General features: G+C 41.7%; 1 protein-coding gene across 5 annotated transcripts in view; it reads right to left on the bottom strand.

The window, feature by feature from the left end:
- LOC140725584 (endothelin-converting enzyme 2-like) overlaps positions 1-16635 on the bottom strand; it is a 128801-nt gene that overhangs the window by 57124 nt on the left and 55042 nt on the right. For all 5 annotated transcript variants that reach the window (XM_073041224.1, XM_073041222.1, XM_073041223.1 and 2 more), the window contains one exon: positions 3438-3562. In XM_073041224.1, the coding sequence (XP_072897325.1) occupies positions 3438-3562 (125 nt within the window). The remainder of the gene's footprint in view (positions 1-3437; positions 3563-16635) is intronic.

Here is a 16635-nt window from a genome sequence, read left to right as displayed (position 1 = left end):
GGACTGATGCTTGAAGAGAGTTCATGTCAACATAATTCTAATAGCACTGGATGGATTGGAAGCAGAAAGGGTGTTCCTGATGATGGAGGAATCCGGGGGGGGGGAGGGGGGGTCAAAGAAAAAGGTTGAGTATTTAAAGCTGAGATAGGAAGAAACTTCTAGAGAATGGGTCTCTGCCACAACAGGCAGCTGAAGCCAAATTATTAAATAGTTTCAAGGAGGAATTAATATTTCTTCTTTGGGCACCAGATATCCATAGATGAACCACCATAATTACACTGAAAGGTGCAGAAGCTTTAATCCTAATTCTATTTTCTATGTTTGTATGTTTACTTTGCTTCCAGAAATGAAAAATAAACTTACAAAATAATCTCAAATACACGTGCTTTTGATCTGCCAAGGTCCATTCAAACTGCAGCACAGCCACATAATTCACTAGTAGAGGCAAAAGAATAGTTAATATGCTCTGCCCGTGACTGCAAGAAACTGCAGAGTTGTGGACAATGCTCAGCACCTCATGGAAACCAGTCTTTCCCCCCCCCCCCCATGGACTTTTTGCTGCCTCAGTAAAGCAGTCAGCATAATCAAAGACATTACCCACCCCTGAAATTCTTTCTTCTCCAGTCTCCCATGGAGCAGAAGATACAAAAGCCTGAAAACATGCTTCCCCAGGTTCAAGGACAGCTTCTATCCCACTGTTGTAAGACCGTTAAATGGTTCCCTGGTACAGTAAGATAGACTCTCAACCTCACAATCTACCTCATTATGATCTTCCTGCAGTTCACTTTCTCCTCAACTGTAGCATTTTTTATAATTATTCCTTTAAACAATAATTGTTGTTTTAACTTATACTACTGAATGAACTCTGTAATGATTTGATCTGTATGCACAGTATGCAATACAAACTTTTCACTGTACCTCAATACTATGACACTACTAAACCAATTCCACTATCTGGAAAATTCCTCTTCAACCTCCTTAGGCTTCACAACAACCCCAGATCATATAAGCTCCCACAAATATCAGTATGCCTACTACAAGCTTAACTGATCTTTTCTCTTGCATTACTTTCGAGCTAGAATGGAAATGATTGGGCATTTTCCCACATTAACTATTATTAGTTATTTTTATATAATTCTCACATGAGCTATTATCGTATTTCTGTCCCAGCAGAAATTGGTCAGTTCTTTAAAACATTACCATACGCTAGCAACAGACTGCACTAACTTGTAACCACCTCAATAAATTCACTGTTCTTTGCAACAAAGTTGCCTAGATACAATACAGGCAGTCACCAGGTTACGTATGAGTTCCACTCCTGAGTCCATCTTTAAGTCGGATTTGTACATCCAGTATTATTTAGCATCAGTCAGTCAAATGTTTGTCTTTGTATATAGTATATATTTTACCTTTCTATGCATATAAAACACTTAAGAAACGTATGTATTCCAATAATTAAACCACTGCGTTGCTTAGTAATAATTGTAGCTTTCATTGGGGCAGGGCCTTTCACATGCTCCATTATTCTCACTTTATCCGTTATCAGTTAAAATTGTTCCGATCGTTGACTGACTATAATCTAACGATTTTCCAATGACCGATGGCATTTCACCTCTTTCCAAACGCTTTATTATTTCCACTTTATTTTCAATCACGATCGCTTCCCGTCAATGGAACAGAAACACTGTGGGCGGCGGGTCCCGAGCTGTGCCGGCTCCCTAGGTCCGCTGGGTCCTAAGGACCACCGCACTGAGACAGGATAAATGGGACAAGTGGGGGCTGTGCAGGGTTTGGGTATTTGATCCTCCACAATATTCCATGTGGGAATTTAAACTGGAGGTGGCAGTGGTTTTTTTTAGGAGGTCGAGTTGCAAGCTCGACATCAACCCGGCACGGATGGTACGGGGGTCACTGGATCAACATCAACCCGGCATGGGAGCGGTCTGTCACTGGATCGAACTCGGAAACCTCCGTTCTCCAGCCTGGCGCTGATCTCACTGCGCCTCCAGCCGACCGGAATGGGGAGGGCAAGGTCAGGGTGAATCTTGCTAAGAAAAATTTAAGCCAAATACAAAGTTAAACACTCAACACAGTGTCAACAGCAATGACTTAAAATGGTGGACGGTGTCGCGAACTGACTTAAAATAGCGGACAGCATTCTCCTTCCTTGGTTCGTAAGTACGAGTTGTCCGTAAGTTGGACGTTCGTAACTCGGGGACTACCTGTATAATATACTTACGCCCTTACACAAATTATAATCATAATGACTTAATTTAATTCTGATTTAGATCCTAACTGACCAAAATTAACTGCATGCAATGGGGATGGGACATTGCAAAACACTGGGGTACAAACTTTTACGGAGTACATCTGAAGAAAATGATTCTCCTATGTTAAATCTTTACCCTGAGTAACAATATAAACATGTAACATAAATCAACCCAATCCTCATTTTGCTTGCACTCAGCATATAGTTCGTGGATAGCTTTTATGCTGTCACCTTAATTTGAAAGTAGTATTTCAACAAGAATCATATCCAGATTCCACATGTGGAAAAATTGTGTACACCCTGAAATTCAACAGCATAAAATAGTGAAAGATAAATTTTGCTTCATATTTCAAAGCTATTAGTTATGAATGTTTCTACCATCTTTAAACAACATCAAGGTGATTCAAAGTCTTCAACCGGACGCATTAAAATTTTAAGTTTAAAAGAGATTTGTCAAGCACCTTAGCTTCATCTCAACAAGCAGAACTTCCTACTGGTCAACTATTTCAATTTCCATCCCCATTCCCATTCACAATAAAGCCACTCTCAGGTTGGAGAAGCAATACCTTATATTCCATCCAGGTAGCCTCCACAGAACATTGATTTTTCCAACTTCCAATAATTTTTCCCCCATTTCTCTTCCCTCTTCTTCATTTTTCCACTCTGATATCTTCTCCTTACCTGCCTATCACCTCACCCTGGTGCCTCTCCTCCTTCTCTTTCTCCCATGATCCACTTTCCTCTCCTATCAGATTTGTTCTTCTCCAGTCCTTTTCCACCTAATGCCTCCCAGCTTCTAGTTCATCCCCCTGCCCTCTCTCACCACCTGGTTTCATCAATCTCCTTCCAGCTTGTCCTCCTCACCCTCCACCCACCTTCATATTCTGGCATCTTCGCCTTTCCTTTCCAATCTTGAAGGATGGTTTTGGCCTGAAACGTCAACTGTTAATTCATTTCCACAGATGCTGCCTGACCTGACGAGTTTCTCCAGCATTTTCTGTGTGTTGTTCCGGAACAGGGGTCCCCAACCTTTTTTATGCCATGGACCAATACCATTAAGCAAGGGGTCCATGGACCCCAGGCTGGGAACACCTGCTCTAGAGTAAAGTACTTTTACAAGCGAAACAATAACTGAATAATCTTTTTAATAATCCCAAGCAAACATTACCCTGTTAATAAGGTCAATCAAAGGCTGAGCTCCAAGGTCTTCGATTGTTTGCTCATTCAGGCAGGATAGATAATATCGTTGGGATTTTCGCTCTGCCTCACTGCTCGAGTTAAGAGTGGTGTTTTCTGTGTGAAAAAATAAAAGTAACTGTGATGAGTTTAAGTTATGGGTGCATGATAAGTAAAAATGCATGTTACTCTCACCAGCAATAAAGTTTTTGGGGAAAAAAACAAATAAAAACAAACTTTAAAAAAAGTTAAGTCCATTTTCCATGAACATGTAATTATCTAACAGAAGATAATCTAGCCATTTTGGTAATATTCTTCAAAACTGATTCATTACCAAACAGTTAACAGATATTAAGACATACATTGATCGACTTCTTTTTAGGTTTGATAAGATATCTGTTCCACTATAAAATAAATCAATTATATACCACGGTCACAACACTGCAAAGCACATTACAATCAATGAACACACACAAAATGCTGGTGGAACACAGCAGGCCAGGCAGCATCTATAGGGAGAAGAGCTGTCGACGTTTCCGCCCATGACCCTTCATCAGGACTAACTGAACGGAAAGATCGTAAGAGATTTGAAAGTAGGAGGGGGAGGGGGAAATGCAAAATGATAGGAGAAGACCAGAGGGGGTGGGGTGAAGCCGCGGGCCAGAAAGGTGATTAGCAAAAGTGATACAGAGCTGGAGAAGGGAAAGGATCATGGGACAGGAGGCCTCGGGAGAAAGAAAGGGGGAGGGGAGCACCAGAGGGAGATGGAGAACAGGCAGAGTGATGGGCAGAGAGAGAAAGAAAAAAAAGGAGGGGGGGGAAAAACTAAATATATCAGGGATGGGGTAAGAAGGGGAGGGGCATTAACCTAAGTTAGAGAAGTCAATGTTCATGCCATCAGGTTGGAGGCTACCCAGCCTTATATATAAGATGTTGTTCCTCCAACCTGAGTGTGGCTTCATCTTGACAGTACAGGAGGCCATGGATAGACATATCAGAATGGGAATGGGACATGGAATTAAAATGTGTGGCCACTGGGAGAACCTGCTTTCTCTGGCAGACAGAGCGTAGGTGGCCTCCCCTTCTTACCCCATCCCTGATGTATTTAGTTTTTCTCCCCCTCCATTTTTTTTTCTTTCTCTTTCTGCCCATCACTCTGCCTGTTCTCCATCTCCCTCTGGTGCTCCCCTCCCACCTTCTTTCTCCCTAGGCCTCCCGTCCCATGATCCTTTCCCTTCTCCAGCTCTGTATCCCTTTTGCCAATCACCTTTCTGGCTCTCAGCTTCACCCCACCCCCTCCAGTCTTCTCCTATCATTTCGCATTTTCCCCTCCCCCTCCTACTTTCAAATCTCTTACTATCTTTCCTTTCAGTTAGTCCTGACGAAGGGTCTCGGCCCGAAACGTCTACAGCACTTATCCCTATAGATGCTGCCTGGCCTGCTGTGTTTCACCAGCATTTTGTGTGTGTTGCTTTAATTTCCAGCATCTGCAGATTTCCTCGTGTTTACAATCAATGAAGTACTTTCTGAAGAACTTCACTGCTGCAATGTTGAAATGGTAATCCCTTTGAGCACAGCACTGCAAACAACATCATAGTGAGTAAATAATCTATATTTCAGTGTTTTTGATTGAGGGATAAACACCAACCAGGAAACTGCATGGCACACAAGTCATGTGTGCTGAAATAAAGGAGACCATACAAGAACAATCCAAGTACTTCAGACTGAATAACCTAGATATAATCACGTAAATCTCATTACTAATTGTGTGCCCATTAAGTGTGTGTTATAGCAGGAAGACCACTAGTGTCGAGGTGTACTTTGGAGAATAGAACTGCAATGGCTTCCTGTAAGTGTATAGTCCAATACACTGCGCCAACAGCATTTGACTATCAAAGTCACTTGTTGCACATTAAATTCAGGAATTTTCTTTTAGCCATACTGCATGCATTGTAAAAATGCTTTTTTATGGACAGGAGTAGCACTGCAATCTCGTTGTCTTGAGCAAAGACAATGAAGTACTATTCTATTCTAAGATATACTGTAGGTAAATTACACCACCTCTAAAAACAAGGCATCCACAAAGAAGCAACATACACTCCACAAATAAAATTGACCTAAAATGTTCCTTGTTTTACAAACAATCCACAGCAGGAAGGAGATAAGAGGGCTGGCAAATAGGATGCCATGTACCATCCCCTATAACCCTCCAATAAAACATCTGTGACTACCAAAAGGATACCACACACTACTGTTAAAAAAGTGGGTACAGGAATGGATGCTTTCTTAAGACTACTCTCGATTCCCAAGTAGCAGGAAAGAGAAACTGGCATTTTCAACATCCTTTTAGTGTTTGGTTCAACTATGTTCCAGGGCACAGCTCTTGGAAAGGAACAGAGAGGAAAGTGTATTTAAATTTCAGAAATTGTCAAGATGCCTGGATCATATGAGGATACGGTTATTCCGCAACACATTTTGTGACAAGAGTTGGCAGAACAGGTGTCTTGGCATGAAAAGGCACACAACCCTCCTGCAAATCAAGATAAGAAACTGAAGTGACCGAGTGCTAGTAGAAACTCAGCAGTCACCACAAATAGCAAACTGAACTGTTATCCTTTGAACCACACAGACTTTACAGCTCAGGTTAAGATCATGTTACCTATGTTGATTCTCTGTACAGGGATCTATACAATCCTATTTCTGCACCATCTCCATAGCCATGGAAGTTTATTCCTGCCATTCTCCCCATCCAGACGATTACCAAGTGTTGCATAAAAAGCCTTTCCCAATTTCCCTTTTGCTGTCAGTGTTGCAGTCTCAGCATCCCAAAAAATCACAATTAATCCTGACACTAGTGCTACCTTAGTGGGCATTTTATGTTCTTCCTGTGATCACCTGGGTTTTCTCCTTGATACACAAGAAATAGGAGCAGGAGTAGGCCATCGAGCCTGCGCCACCATTCAATAACATCATGGCTGATCTGAATATGGACTCATCCCCACCTACCCACCTTTTCCCCAAAATCCTTAATTCCCCAACTATGCAAAAATCTATCCTACTTTGTCTTAAATATATTTACTGAGGTAGCCTCCACTACTTCATAGGGCAGAGAATTCCACAGATTCACCACTCTCTGGGAAAAGCAGTTCTTCCTCATCTCCATTCTAAATCTACTCCCCTGAATCTTGAGGCCTCTTCCTTAGTTCTAGTCTCACCTACCAGTGGAAACAACTTTCCTGCTTCTATTTTATCTCTTTCATAACTTTATATGCTTCTTTAAGATCTCCTCTCATCATTCCGAATTCCAGTGAGTACAGTCCCAGGCAACTCAATCTTTCCTCAAAGTCTAACCCCGTTATCTCTGGAATCAACCTGGTGAACCCCCTCTGCACTGCCTCCAAACCCAGTACATCCTTCCTCAGGTAAGGAGACCAGAACTGCACACAGTACTCCAGGTGTGGCCTCACCGGGACCCTGTACAGTTGCAGCATAACCTCCCTTAAATTCAATCCCTCTAGCAATGAAGGCCAATCTTCAATTTGCCTTCTTGATAGCCCACTGGACCTGCAAACCAACCTTTTGGAATTCATGCACAAGCACTCCCAAGTCCTTCTGTACAGCAGCATGCTGCAATCTTTTACCATTTAAATTTTAATCTGATCTTTGATTTTTCCTTCCAAAGCAGATGACCTCACATCTACCAACATTGTACTCCATCTGTCAGACCCTCGTCCACTCACTTAACATATCTATATTTCTCTGCAGATTCTACATATCCTCTGCACAATTTGCTTTTCCACTCAATTTAACGTCATCAGCAAATTTAGATATACTACACTCAGTCCCCTCTTCCAGATCGTTAATGTATATCGTAAACAGATAAGGGCCCAGCACCGACCCCCGTGACACACCGCTCACCACTGATTGCCAAACAGAGAAACATCCATGTATCCCATGATGCTCCAGTTTCCTCCGACCAGAATATACTAAGTTATAGGATACCGTAATTATTCCTTAGTATAGATATGAGGCAAAATAATCACAAGACCATAAGACATAGGAGCAGAATTAGACCACTTGCCCCATCAAGGCTTCTCCACCATTCCATCATGGCTGATCTATTATCCCTCTAAACCTCATTCTCCTGCCTTCGCCCTGTAACCTTTGACACCCTGATTGTTGTAGTTGTAGGCCTCTGTTAGTCTCAATAGACCATGGATTTGCACCTTGGCAAGTTTCCAGGGCGCAAGCCTGGGCAGGGTTTTTTTTAAATGGAAGACCGGCAGTTGCCCAAGCTGTAAGTCTCCCCTCTCCACGCCACCGATGTTGTCCAAGGGAAGGGCTTTAGATTAACCAAGAAGCTATCAACTGTTTTTTTTAAATGACTTGGCTTCCACAACTGTCTGTGGCAATGAATTCTAGATTCACCAGCCTCCAGCTAAAGAAATCCCTTCTCATCTCGTCTAAATGACATAAATCTAATACTATGCATTAGCCAGGTAACACCATCTCTATTGTAAAATATGAAGGAAGTAGCATTTCAGGGATGTTTTTCAACAGCAGGGACTGGAAACCTGGAGGTGTTGTGGATAGTGTGGAGGGCTGTCAGAGGTTACAGCAGGGCATTGATAGGATACAAAACTGGGCTGAGAAGTGGCAGATGGAGTTCAACCATTTTGGTAAGTCAAATATGATGGCAGAATATAGTATTAATGGTAAGACTCTTGGCAGTGTGGAGGATCAGAGGGATCTTGGGATCTGAGTGCATAGGACGCTCAAAGCAGCTGTGCAGGTTGACTCTGTGGTTAAGAAGGCATATGGTGCATTGGCCTTCATCAATCATGGAATTGAATTTAGGAGCTGAGAGGAAATGTTGCAGCTATACAGGACCCTGGTCAGACCCCACTTGGAGTACTGTGCTCAGTTCTGGTCACCTCACTACAGGAAGGATGTGGAAGCCATAGAAAGGGTGCAGAGGAGATTTCCAAGGATGTCGCCTGGATTGGGGAGCATGCCTTATGAAAACTGGTTGAGTGAACTCGACCTTTTCTCCTTGGAGCAATGGAGGATGAAAGGTGACCTGATAGAGGTGTATAAGATGATGAGAGGCTTTGATTGTGTGGATAATCAGAGGCTTTTTCCCAGGGCTGAAATGGTTGCCATAAGAGGACACAGGTTTAAGGTGCTGGGGAGTAGATAGAGGAGATATCAGGGGTAAGTTTTTTTTTTTACTCAGAGTGGTGAGTGCGTGGAATGGGCTGCGGGCAACGGTGGTGGAGGCGGATACAATAGGGTCTTTTAAGAGACTCTTAGATAGGTACATGGAGCTCAGTAAAATAGAGGGCTATAGGTAAGCCTAGTAATTTCTAAGGTAGGGACATGTTTGGCACAACTTTGTGGGCCGAAGGACCTGATTTGTGCTGTAGGATTTCTATGTTTCTATGTTCAGGGTTGCTGGGAAGATGAATTTTGCTAAATGCAGAGAGATCCTGATTAAAAATAAAAATGAGAAAGGAAGCTGGTCTTTCAGCAGGACAATGTCCCAAAGCACACTTTCAGAGCAATCAAGAAGTGGCTTCAAATTAAGAAAATTGAGTGGCCCAGTCAGCCATTCTTTACACCCATGACTGCACAACAACATCATCAGATTTGCAGAAGACACCACAGTGATTGAATTAATTACAAATAACAAATAAACAGCATAAAGAGAAGAGGTCCATTGTCTAAATGGTGCAATAACTATAGCCTTTCACTCAACATTAAAAAAAAAATGAAGAAATAATTATTGATTTCAGGAAACCAAGAAGGTATGAACGAACTCCACTGCTCATAAATGGTGAAGCAGTGGAGAGGGTCTCCAGCTTTAAGTTCTTGAAAGTAAACATCACAGAGCGGCTCTCTTAGACCATCAACATGTCCTTGATAGTAGGGAAGGCTCAGCAGTTTAAAGAATGCAAATCTGCCCCAAAACCTGCTGGTAAAACTTTATCAATGTCTAACTGAGAGCATACTGACCTACTGCATGACAATATGGTACACTAGATCCAACAAGTTCAACGAGTGATCAGAACATCAATGGGACACAACTACCAGACATGGAAACATTTCATAACTCACACTGTCTACGGTTTTCCTGCAAAATCGTGATGGACTCAGCCCACCCCAGTAATCACCTGTTCAATCTCCTACCATTCAGCAAGAGATACAGAAACACGAACATCCAGACTGAAGAACAGCTTTTTTCCCAAGAATATCGTGCAACTGAATAATGCTACCTGCACCCCCCCCCCCCCCCACCACCCATAGTCCATAGGTACTACGGACAATCTCTAAGTGCAATACATGCATCGCTCTTGGTGTTACTTCATATTTCATCATTGCATTTTATAACATGGGCGTGTGCAACACTGATGTGCAGCCACTGCTTCTTTTAATTTAGAGTTGCTGGTTTCTAATTTAGATGTCATTCTAAATAGCTCAGACATTATTCGACATTTATTCACTGTGTGTTTAGTAATTAAATTGTCAGTATGCTGCTTTGGACTGAATGGACTGGCGCTGCAATCCCTTTGTCCTCAGCAGTGACAATAAAGCTCTAACTAACTGTTATGTTTTGTAACTAAAAACTATTGAACTAATTCAGAGGAAGACACTGGAGTCCAAAATGCGGGTCTAACTTTGTGTTTTCTTTAAGCAAAGCACGCACTTATCACATGGGAGCTTGATGACGTATGTTATTCACATATTTATACATATAACCTGTAACAAATTATTTAAATGAACAAGAGGCTGAATCATCCAATATATATACAAGATTACTCAAATATTATTGAAATATTAGATATACAACACTAACTAACTAGGGTCCTGATCTTTGAGCAATAAGAACGGGCACATCTTGCTCCATCACATTGTGCAAAGCTAATAGAGACTTATCCAAAAAGACCACTGGCTGTAATAGCTGTGAGAGGTAGTTCAACAAGTACTAAGCTAAGGGGATGAATACTTTTGAAGTGCTGACATTTTAGTTTTTGAATTTTTAGTTTTTCATGCTTTACAATTTTCCTTGCTTTTTTTTTAGGGTCTATGGTGGGGGAAAAAAAACATGTTTCACAAGTAAAAATTCTCAAGTTAAATTGATCAAAATTCCTGGTCGCAATACTCACTTATGTCATCCTGTATGAGTAACAAACAGGGCAGGAACAAGTGTCAACACATGACCACCAAGAATATGCTGAAGTAAACACCACAATAGCAGCAGCATATACAAATTACAACACCCTTGGTACATTGAATAGCTTTAATGCCCAAGCAAGTAAATGGTAAAACTTTGGAAAAGATCATTACAAAGGGATATCAAAAGAATTTGTAAAAAAAAAGCATTCCTCACAATTCTGAAAACACTGAAAAATGCACTTTAGTTGTCGGTCTGGTTTCCTTACCATCACCCCCCACCCCCAGGGCAAAAAGGCAGAGATTACAGTCCAAAGGGATCCTTAAAGGTTCATTTTTAAGAATAAAAGACGAGATAGAGATTTCTTTCTGTGTTGCAGATAGGCTGTAAGACCTCAAGATACTTTGTAGAAGAGCATGGAGATCTTCCTGCCTTCTACTGTACATTCATCTCAATCAAACCACAGAAAAGCAATGTATATTGTTCCACTGCGCAGAGACCGCTCAATCGACCCCAAAGCACTGGGATCTTGTATATACCACTGAATGAGCACTGAATACGTGATCATATCTGGAATATCATCTACAGTGTGGCAAACTACTAACAACAACAATTTAAAAAAACTGCTGCTCAGAAAGTTTGCACCTATATTAAATTGCTCACATATATTCACAACTGAAAATGTTTTAAACCAGGTTCTGGCATTATCCAACATCTCAACACAGCTACTTGGAAAATGGACTGAACAGCAGGCCCTTTTCTGCATGAAATGTATATTTACATAGTTCTGTGCATGTTTTGAAGGGCAAATTCAATATCCTATTGAAGTCTCAGTCAGGAAATTGACAGAGTCATTTTCAAGCAGAATACAGCCTACCACAATTATAACTTCTACAATATTTACAAATGTGATGTGCACAACTGAATTTACTCAATAACAACATACCCTGTTGCATAAAAAGCAATGTATGACCTACATTTTTCACTTGTTCAACAATGTTTAGAGGCCATCCAGTGTCATGTCTGGAAATGTAGACTTAACATGAGTAAAAAAACAATTTTATTTTAAAGATATACTCTTGGTGGCCTCTTTATTAAGTACCTCCTGTATCTAATCAAGTGGCCACTGAGTGTATATTTGTTGTCTTCTGCTGCTGTAGCCCATCCACTTCAAGGTTCAATGTGTTGTGGATTCAGAGATGCTATTCTTCATATCATTGCTTAAATCGCAATTAATGAGTTAGTGTTACATTCCTGTCAGCTTGAACCAATCTGGCCAGTCTCCTCTGATCTCCCTCATTAACAAGGTATTTTTGTGCACAGAATTGCAGCTCACTGTATGTTTTTCACACAATTCTCCATTAAATCTAGAGACTGTTGTGCATGAAAATCACAGGAGATCAGCAGTTTCTGAGATACTCGAACCACTCTCTCTGGCACCAACAATAATTCCACAGGCAAAGTCACTTAGATCACATTTCTTCCCCATTCTGATGTTTTGTCAGGACAACAACTAAACCTCTTGACAATGCCTACATGCTTTTATGCATTGAGTTGCTGCCGCATGATTGGTTGATTAGGTATCTGCATTAACAAACAAGTGTGGAGTTCAAGTACATAAACTTGCTGTCACCACATACAACCCTGAGATTCATTTTCTTCTGGGCATACTCAATAACCCATAATAAAATAATAACCATAACAGAAAGACCACACCAACTTGGACATTCAACCAGTGAGCAAAAGCCAGCATTGTGCAAATACAAAAAAGAAAGAAAGAATAAATAAATAAATAATACCAAGAACCTGAGATGAAGAGAACTCAAAAGCAAGTCCATAGGCTGTGAGAACATTTCAATGTTGGAGCAAGTGAAGTTGAGTGTAATTAACCCCTTTGATTCAAGAGCCTGACGGTTGAGGGGTAGCAACTTCCTGAACCTGTTAGTGTCGGTCCTAAGGGTCCTGTACCCTCCTGATGGCAGCAGCGAGGAGAGCATGTTCTGGGCTGTGGGGGTCCTTGGTGATGACTGCTACTTTCCTGCAATAACTTTTCATATTGATGTGCTCAATGGTGGGGAGGGCTTTATCTGTAATGGACTGGGTTGTATCCTTTACTTTTTGTAGGATTTTCCATTCAAGGGCATTGGTATTTCCATACCAGGCTGTGATGCAATCAGTCAATACACTCTCTAAAATACACCTATAGAAATTTATCAAAGTTTTAGATGCCATGCTGAATCTTTGCAAAAGAAGTAAAGGTGCTGCTGTGCTTTCTTCGTAATTGCCCTTACGTGCTGGGCCCCAAGACAGGTCTTCTGAAATAAAACACCGAGGAGTTTAAAGCTGCTGACCCTCTCCACCTCTGGCTCATGAGCCTCTGGTTTCCTTCTCCTGAAGTCAATAATCAGCTCCTTGGTCTTGCTGACATGGAGTAACAGGTTGTTGTTATAGCAGCACTCAACCAGATCTTCAATGTCCCTCCTGTATGCTGATTCATCACCACCTTTGACTTGGCCTCCAACAGTGCTGTTGTCAACAAACTTGAATGTGACATTGGAGCTGTGCTTAGCTACACAGTCATAAGTGTAAAGCAAGTAGAGCAGGGGGCTAAGCACACAACCACAGCCTTGTGGTGCACCTGTGATGGAGACCGTGGAGATGTCATTGCCAATCTGAACTGACTGGAGACTGCAACTGAGGAAATTGAGGATCCAATTGCACAAGGGAGTATTGAGGCTAAGGTCTCTGAGTTTATTGATTAGTCCGGAGGGAAAGATGGTATTGAATGCTGAGCTGTAGTTGATAAAAAAGAATCCTGATGAATGGATCTTTGCTGTCCAGATGTTCCAGTGTTGAGTGAAAAGCCAATGAAATGGCATCAGTTGTGGCCCTGTTGTGCCAGTAGGCAAATTGGAGAGAATCAAAGTCATTTCTCCAGCAGGAGGTGCTATGTTTCATCACCAACCTGTCAAAACACTTTATCACTGTGGATGTAAGTACTACATACAGGACGATAGCCATTGAGGCACGTTTCCACATTCTTCTCTTAGGCACCTGAAGCGGGTGGGTACCTCAGACTGCCGAAGCAAGAGGTTAAAGATATTGGTGAACACTCCTGCCAGCTGATCAGCATAGGTCTGTAGTACTTGGCCAGTTACTTTCCATGAGTTCATTCTCCTGAAGGCTGCTTGCACATCTGCCTCAGAGACTAAAATCACAAGATCATTGGGGGCTGTGGGAGTTCATGATGGTTCCTCCATGTTTTGACAGTCAAAGCCGGCATACAGGGCATTGAGCTCATCTGGAAGTGAAGCGTTGTTGTCATCTATATCACTTGATTTCACTTTATAAGAAGTGATAGCATTCAAGCCCTGCCACAACTGTTGAGCATCCATCATTGATTCAAGTTTAGACCAGAATTGCTACTTCGCATGTGAGTTAGCTTGCCAGAGATCATACTTGAATCTCTTAAAACTTTCTTGGTCACTAGACTTGAATGCCTCTGATCTGGGTCTCCGAAGATTTTGGATCTCATGGTCCAATCAGGGCTTCTGGTTGGGGAAGACTGAATGATTTTGTGGGGACACACTCGTTTACAACTGTTTCAATAAAGTCCGTTACAACCATGGTGTATTCATTCAGACCTACAGTTGAGTCCTTGAACATGGCCCAACCCACTGACTCAGAGCAACTCGATAACTGATCCCTTACCTCCTGTAACCTCCTCTTCATTGTCCTAATTTCTGGAGCTTTGCTCTTCAGCCTCTGCCTATATGCAGGTAGGAAAAGTACAGCCAAGTGATCTGATTTACTGAAATGCAGTCTGGGTATGTTACGGTAGGCATTCATTATCTGAGAGTAACAGTGGTCTAAAGTGTGATCTCCGGTGCTACAGGTTATATGCTGATGGTAATTAGACAAGGTTTTTTTTTCCCAAATAAGCCTGGTTGAAGTCTGCGACTATGACTTGAAATACTTCAGGATGGACTGTTTCTCGTTTGGAGACAGCATCATGCAATCTCTCAAGCACTTGATTATAGTCGGCCACTGGTGATATGTAAACTGCAGTCACGATTGTGGAGGAGAAACGACCTTGGTAAATAGAACGGATGGCATTTGACCATTAGGTGTTCAAGGCTGGGGGAATACGAGTTTGACAAAACTGCCACATTGGAGCACCACTGAGAGTTTATAAAGTAACTGTAACTGGCATGCTGGAAGAAAGCCATGAAGAAGAAAGCCCTTAACTCCGAGTGGAGTCATCAGGATGCCATCGTGATGGCGCTTTTTTAGCAGGTTTTCTTATTTTTATGAGGCCGAGTTGCCAGCTCGACGCTCAACCCAGCACGGATGGAAAGCGTGCAAGGGATCTGGCTGGATTCGAACTCGGGAGCCTTCTCTCTGAAGTCCAGCACTGATGCCACTACACCATCAGCCGGCCTGAGAAAGCCATGTCTCACTCAAATATAGAATAATCACTTATTTCTCTCTGATTCAGCAATCTTGCCCTCAGGTCCACGATTTTATTCTCCAGTGACTACACATTTACTAACAAGATGCAGGGTAGAGAGGGCCTCATCACTCAGCTTTTCAGCCTGGCTTGGAATCGCCCCTTCTTGCCTCCCTTTCAGCTATGGCGATGAACTTTTGTCTGCTTCAAGGTGCCATAACTGATTGGTCTGCCAATTCCTTCAGAAGATCGTGAACTCTGTAGATCATTAAGTTGATTAAAAAGTTCATTGCTTAAAGGGAAATTATGTGCTACGGACTGCAGCAAGAATAGTTCAAAATGAGGTATACTTAGAAGTATTCTACGTAGCCAGTAGAACATCAAAGTGGTTCACTGGAATCATTTTGCATACGTATTTACATACAATTATACAGTACATATCACACACACATTCACACTGTATATACATGTACACACTTCAGTGTATAAACTAACTGAGTTCAATGAGATAAACCAATGGTGCACATTTACATATAAAGAGTTGAAAAATAGTATCAATTAAATTTTATTAAAATAGTGATTCCATGCCAAGACATTCAGCTGTGTATAGAGCAGATGATACAAGGGGAGGGAGGTGTGATAAACGTGAGGGTTGGGAATCCAGAAGGTGGCATGGGAGGACCCTCAACTCTTGCACTTCTCTGAAAGTTATGAAATCCTTATCTCCTGTGTAAATGAAAGCAAGGAAAATAAGCACCATCTGCGTGAAGAAACCCTCTTCATTTGCATGTTGGATGACCTTTCTACGTTGAGATTGTGACCCATATTTCTGGACTACTTAGCCAGCAGGAATATTCTCTTCCCATTTACTCTGCCAGGCTCTCTAATAATCCAGTACATTTCAGTGAGATCAGAAAGATTAGCTTTATTTGTCACATGTACATTGAAACATTCAGTGAAATGCATCGCTTGTGTCAACAACCAGGACAGTCCGAGGATGCCCTAGGAGCAGCCCGCAAGTGTTGCCGTGGTTCCAACAACAATATAGCAAACCCACAATGGACTAGACCTTATTAACTCTGATGGCTTTGGACTGGGGGTGGGGGGGGGGCGCAGGAGAACATACAATGGTTAGAGACAATGGTGAGAAAAGAACTCCCATCACTGGTGCTGTAAAGGATTATGATAGCCACTACACTACTGGGCCACCCAACCCTCATTCCTCTGAACTCTAGAACTGAGGAGGTTAATCCCTCCTCCTATTCATATGTTAAGACTTTTTTGCTTCATGTCCTTAACTTAGGGACATTTTTAACCTTGTGCTCAAATCTTCTGCCTATAAAGGCCAACATGCAATTTCCCTTCCAAAACAGAGCCAACTTCCTGTTAATTACACTGCTAAATTAAATCTGCACACTAAGCCACCATTCTTCTCAATTTTTAGAAATTTAATCTAATTTACCTATTTAAATTAATTGAATTAGTCAGTCTTTTCTAAAGTTTCAATATTTTTATTGTGATTGGCATTGACTTAACTATTTGAATGCTTTTGATTAAATATCAGAT

Source organism: Hemitrygon akajei, chromosome 3 (genome assembly GCF_048418815.1).
Source record: "Hemitrygon akajei chromosome 3, sHemAka1.3, whole genome shotgun sequence".
NCBI lineage: Eukaryota > Metazoa > Chordata > Chondrichthyes > Myliobatiformes > Dasyatidae > Hemitrygon > Hemitrygon akajei.
This window is presented reverse-complemented; position numbering and strand designations above follow the sequence as displayed.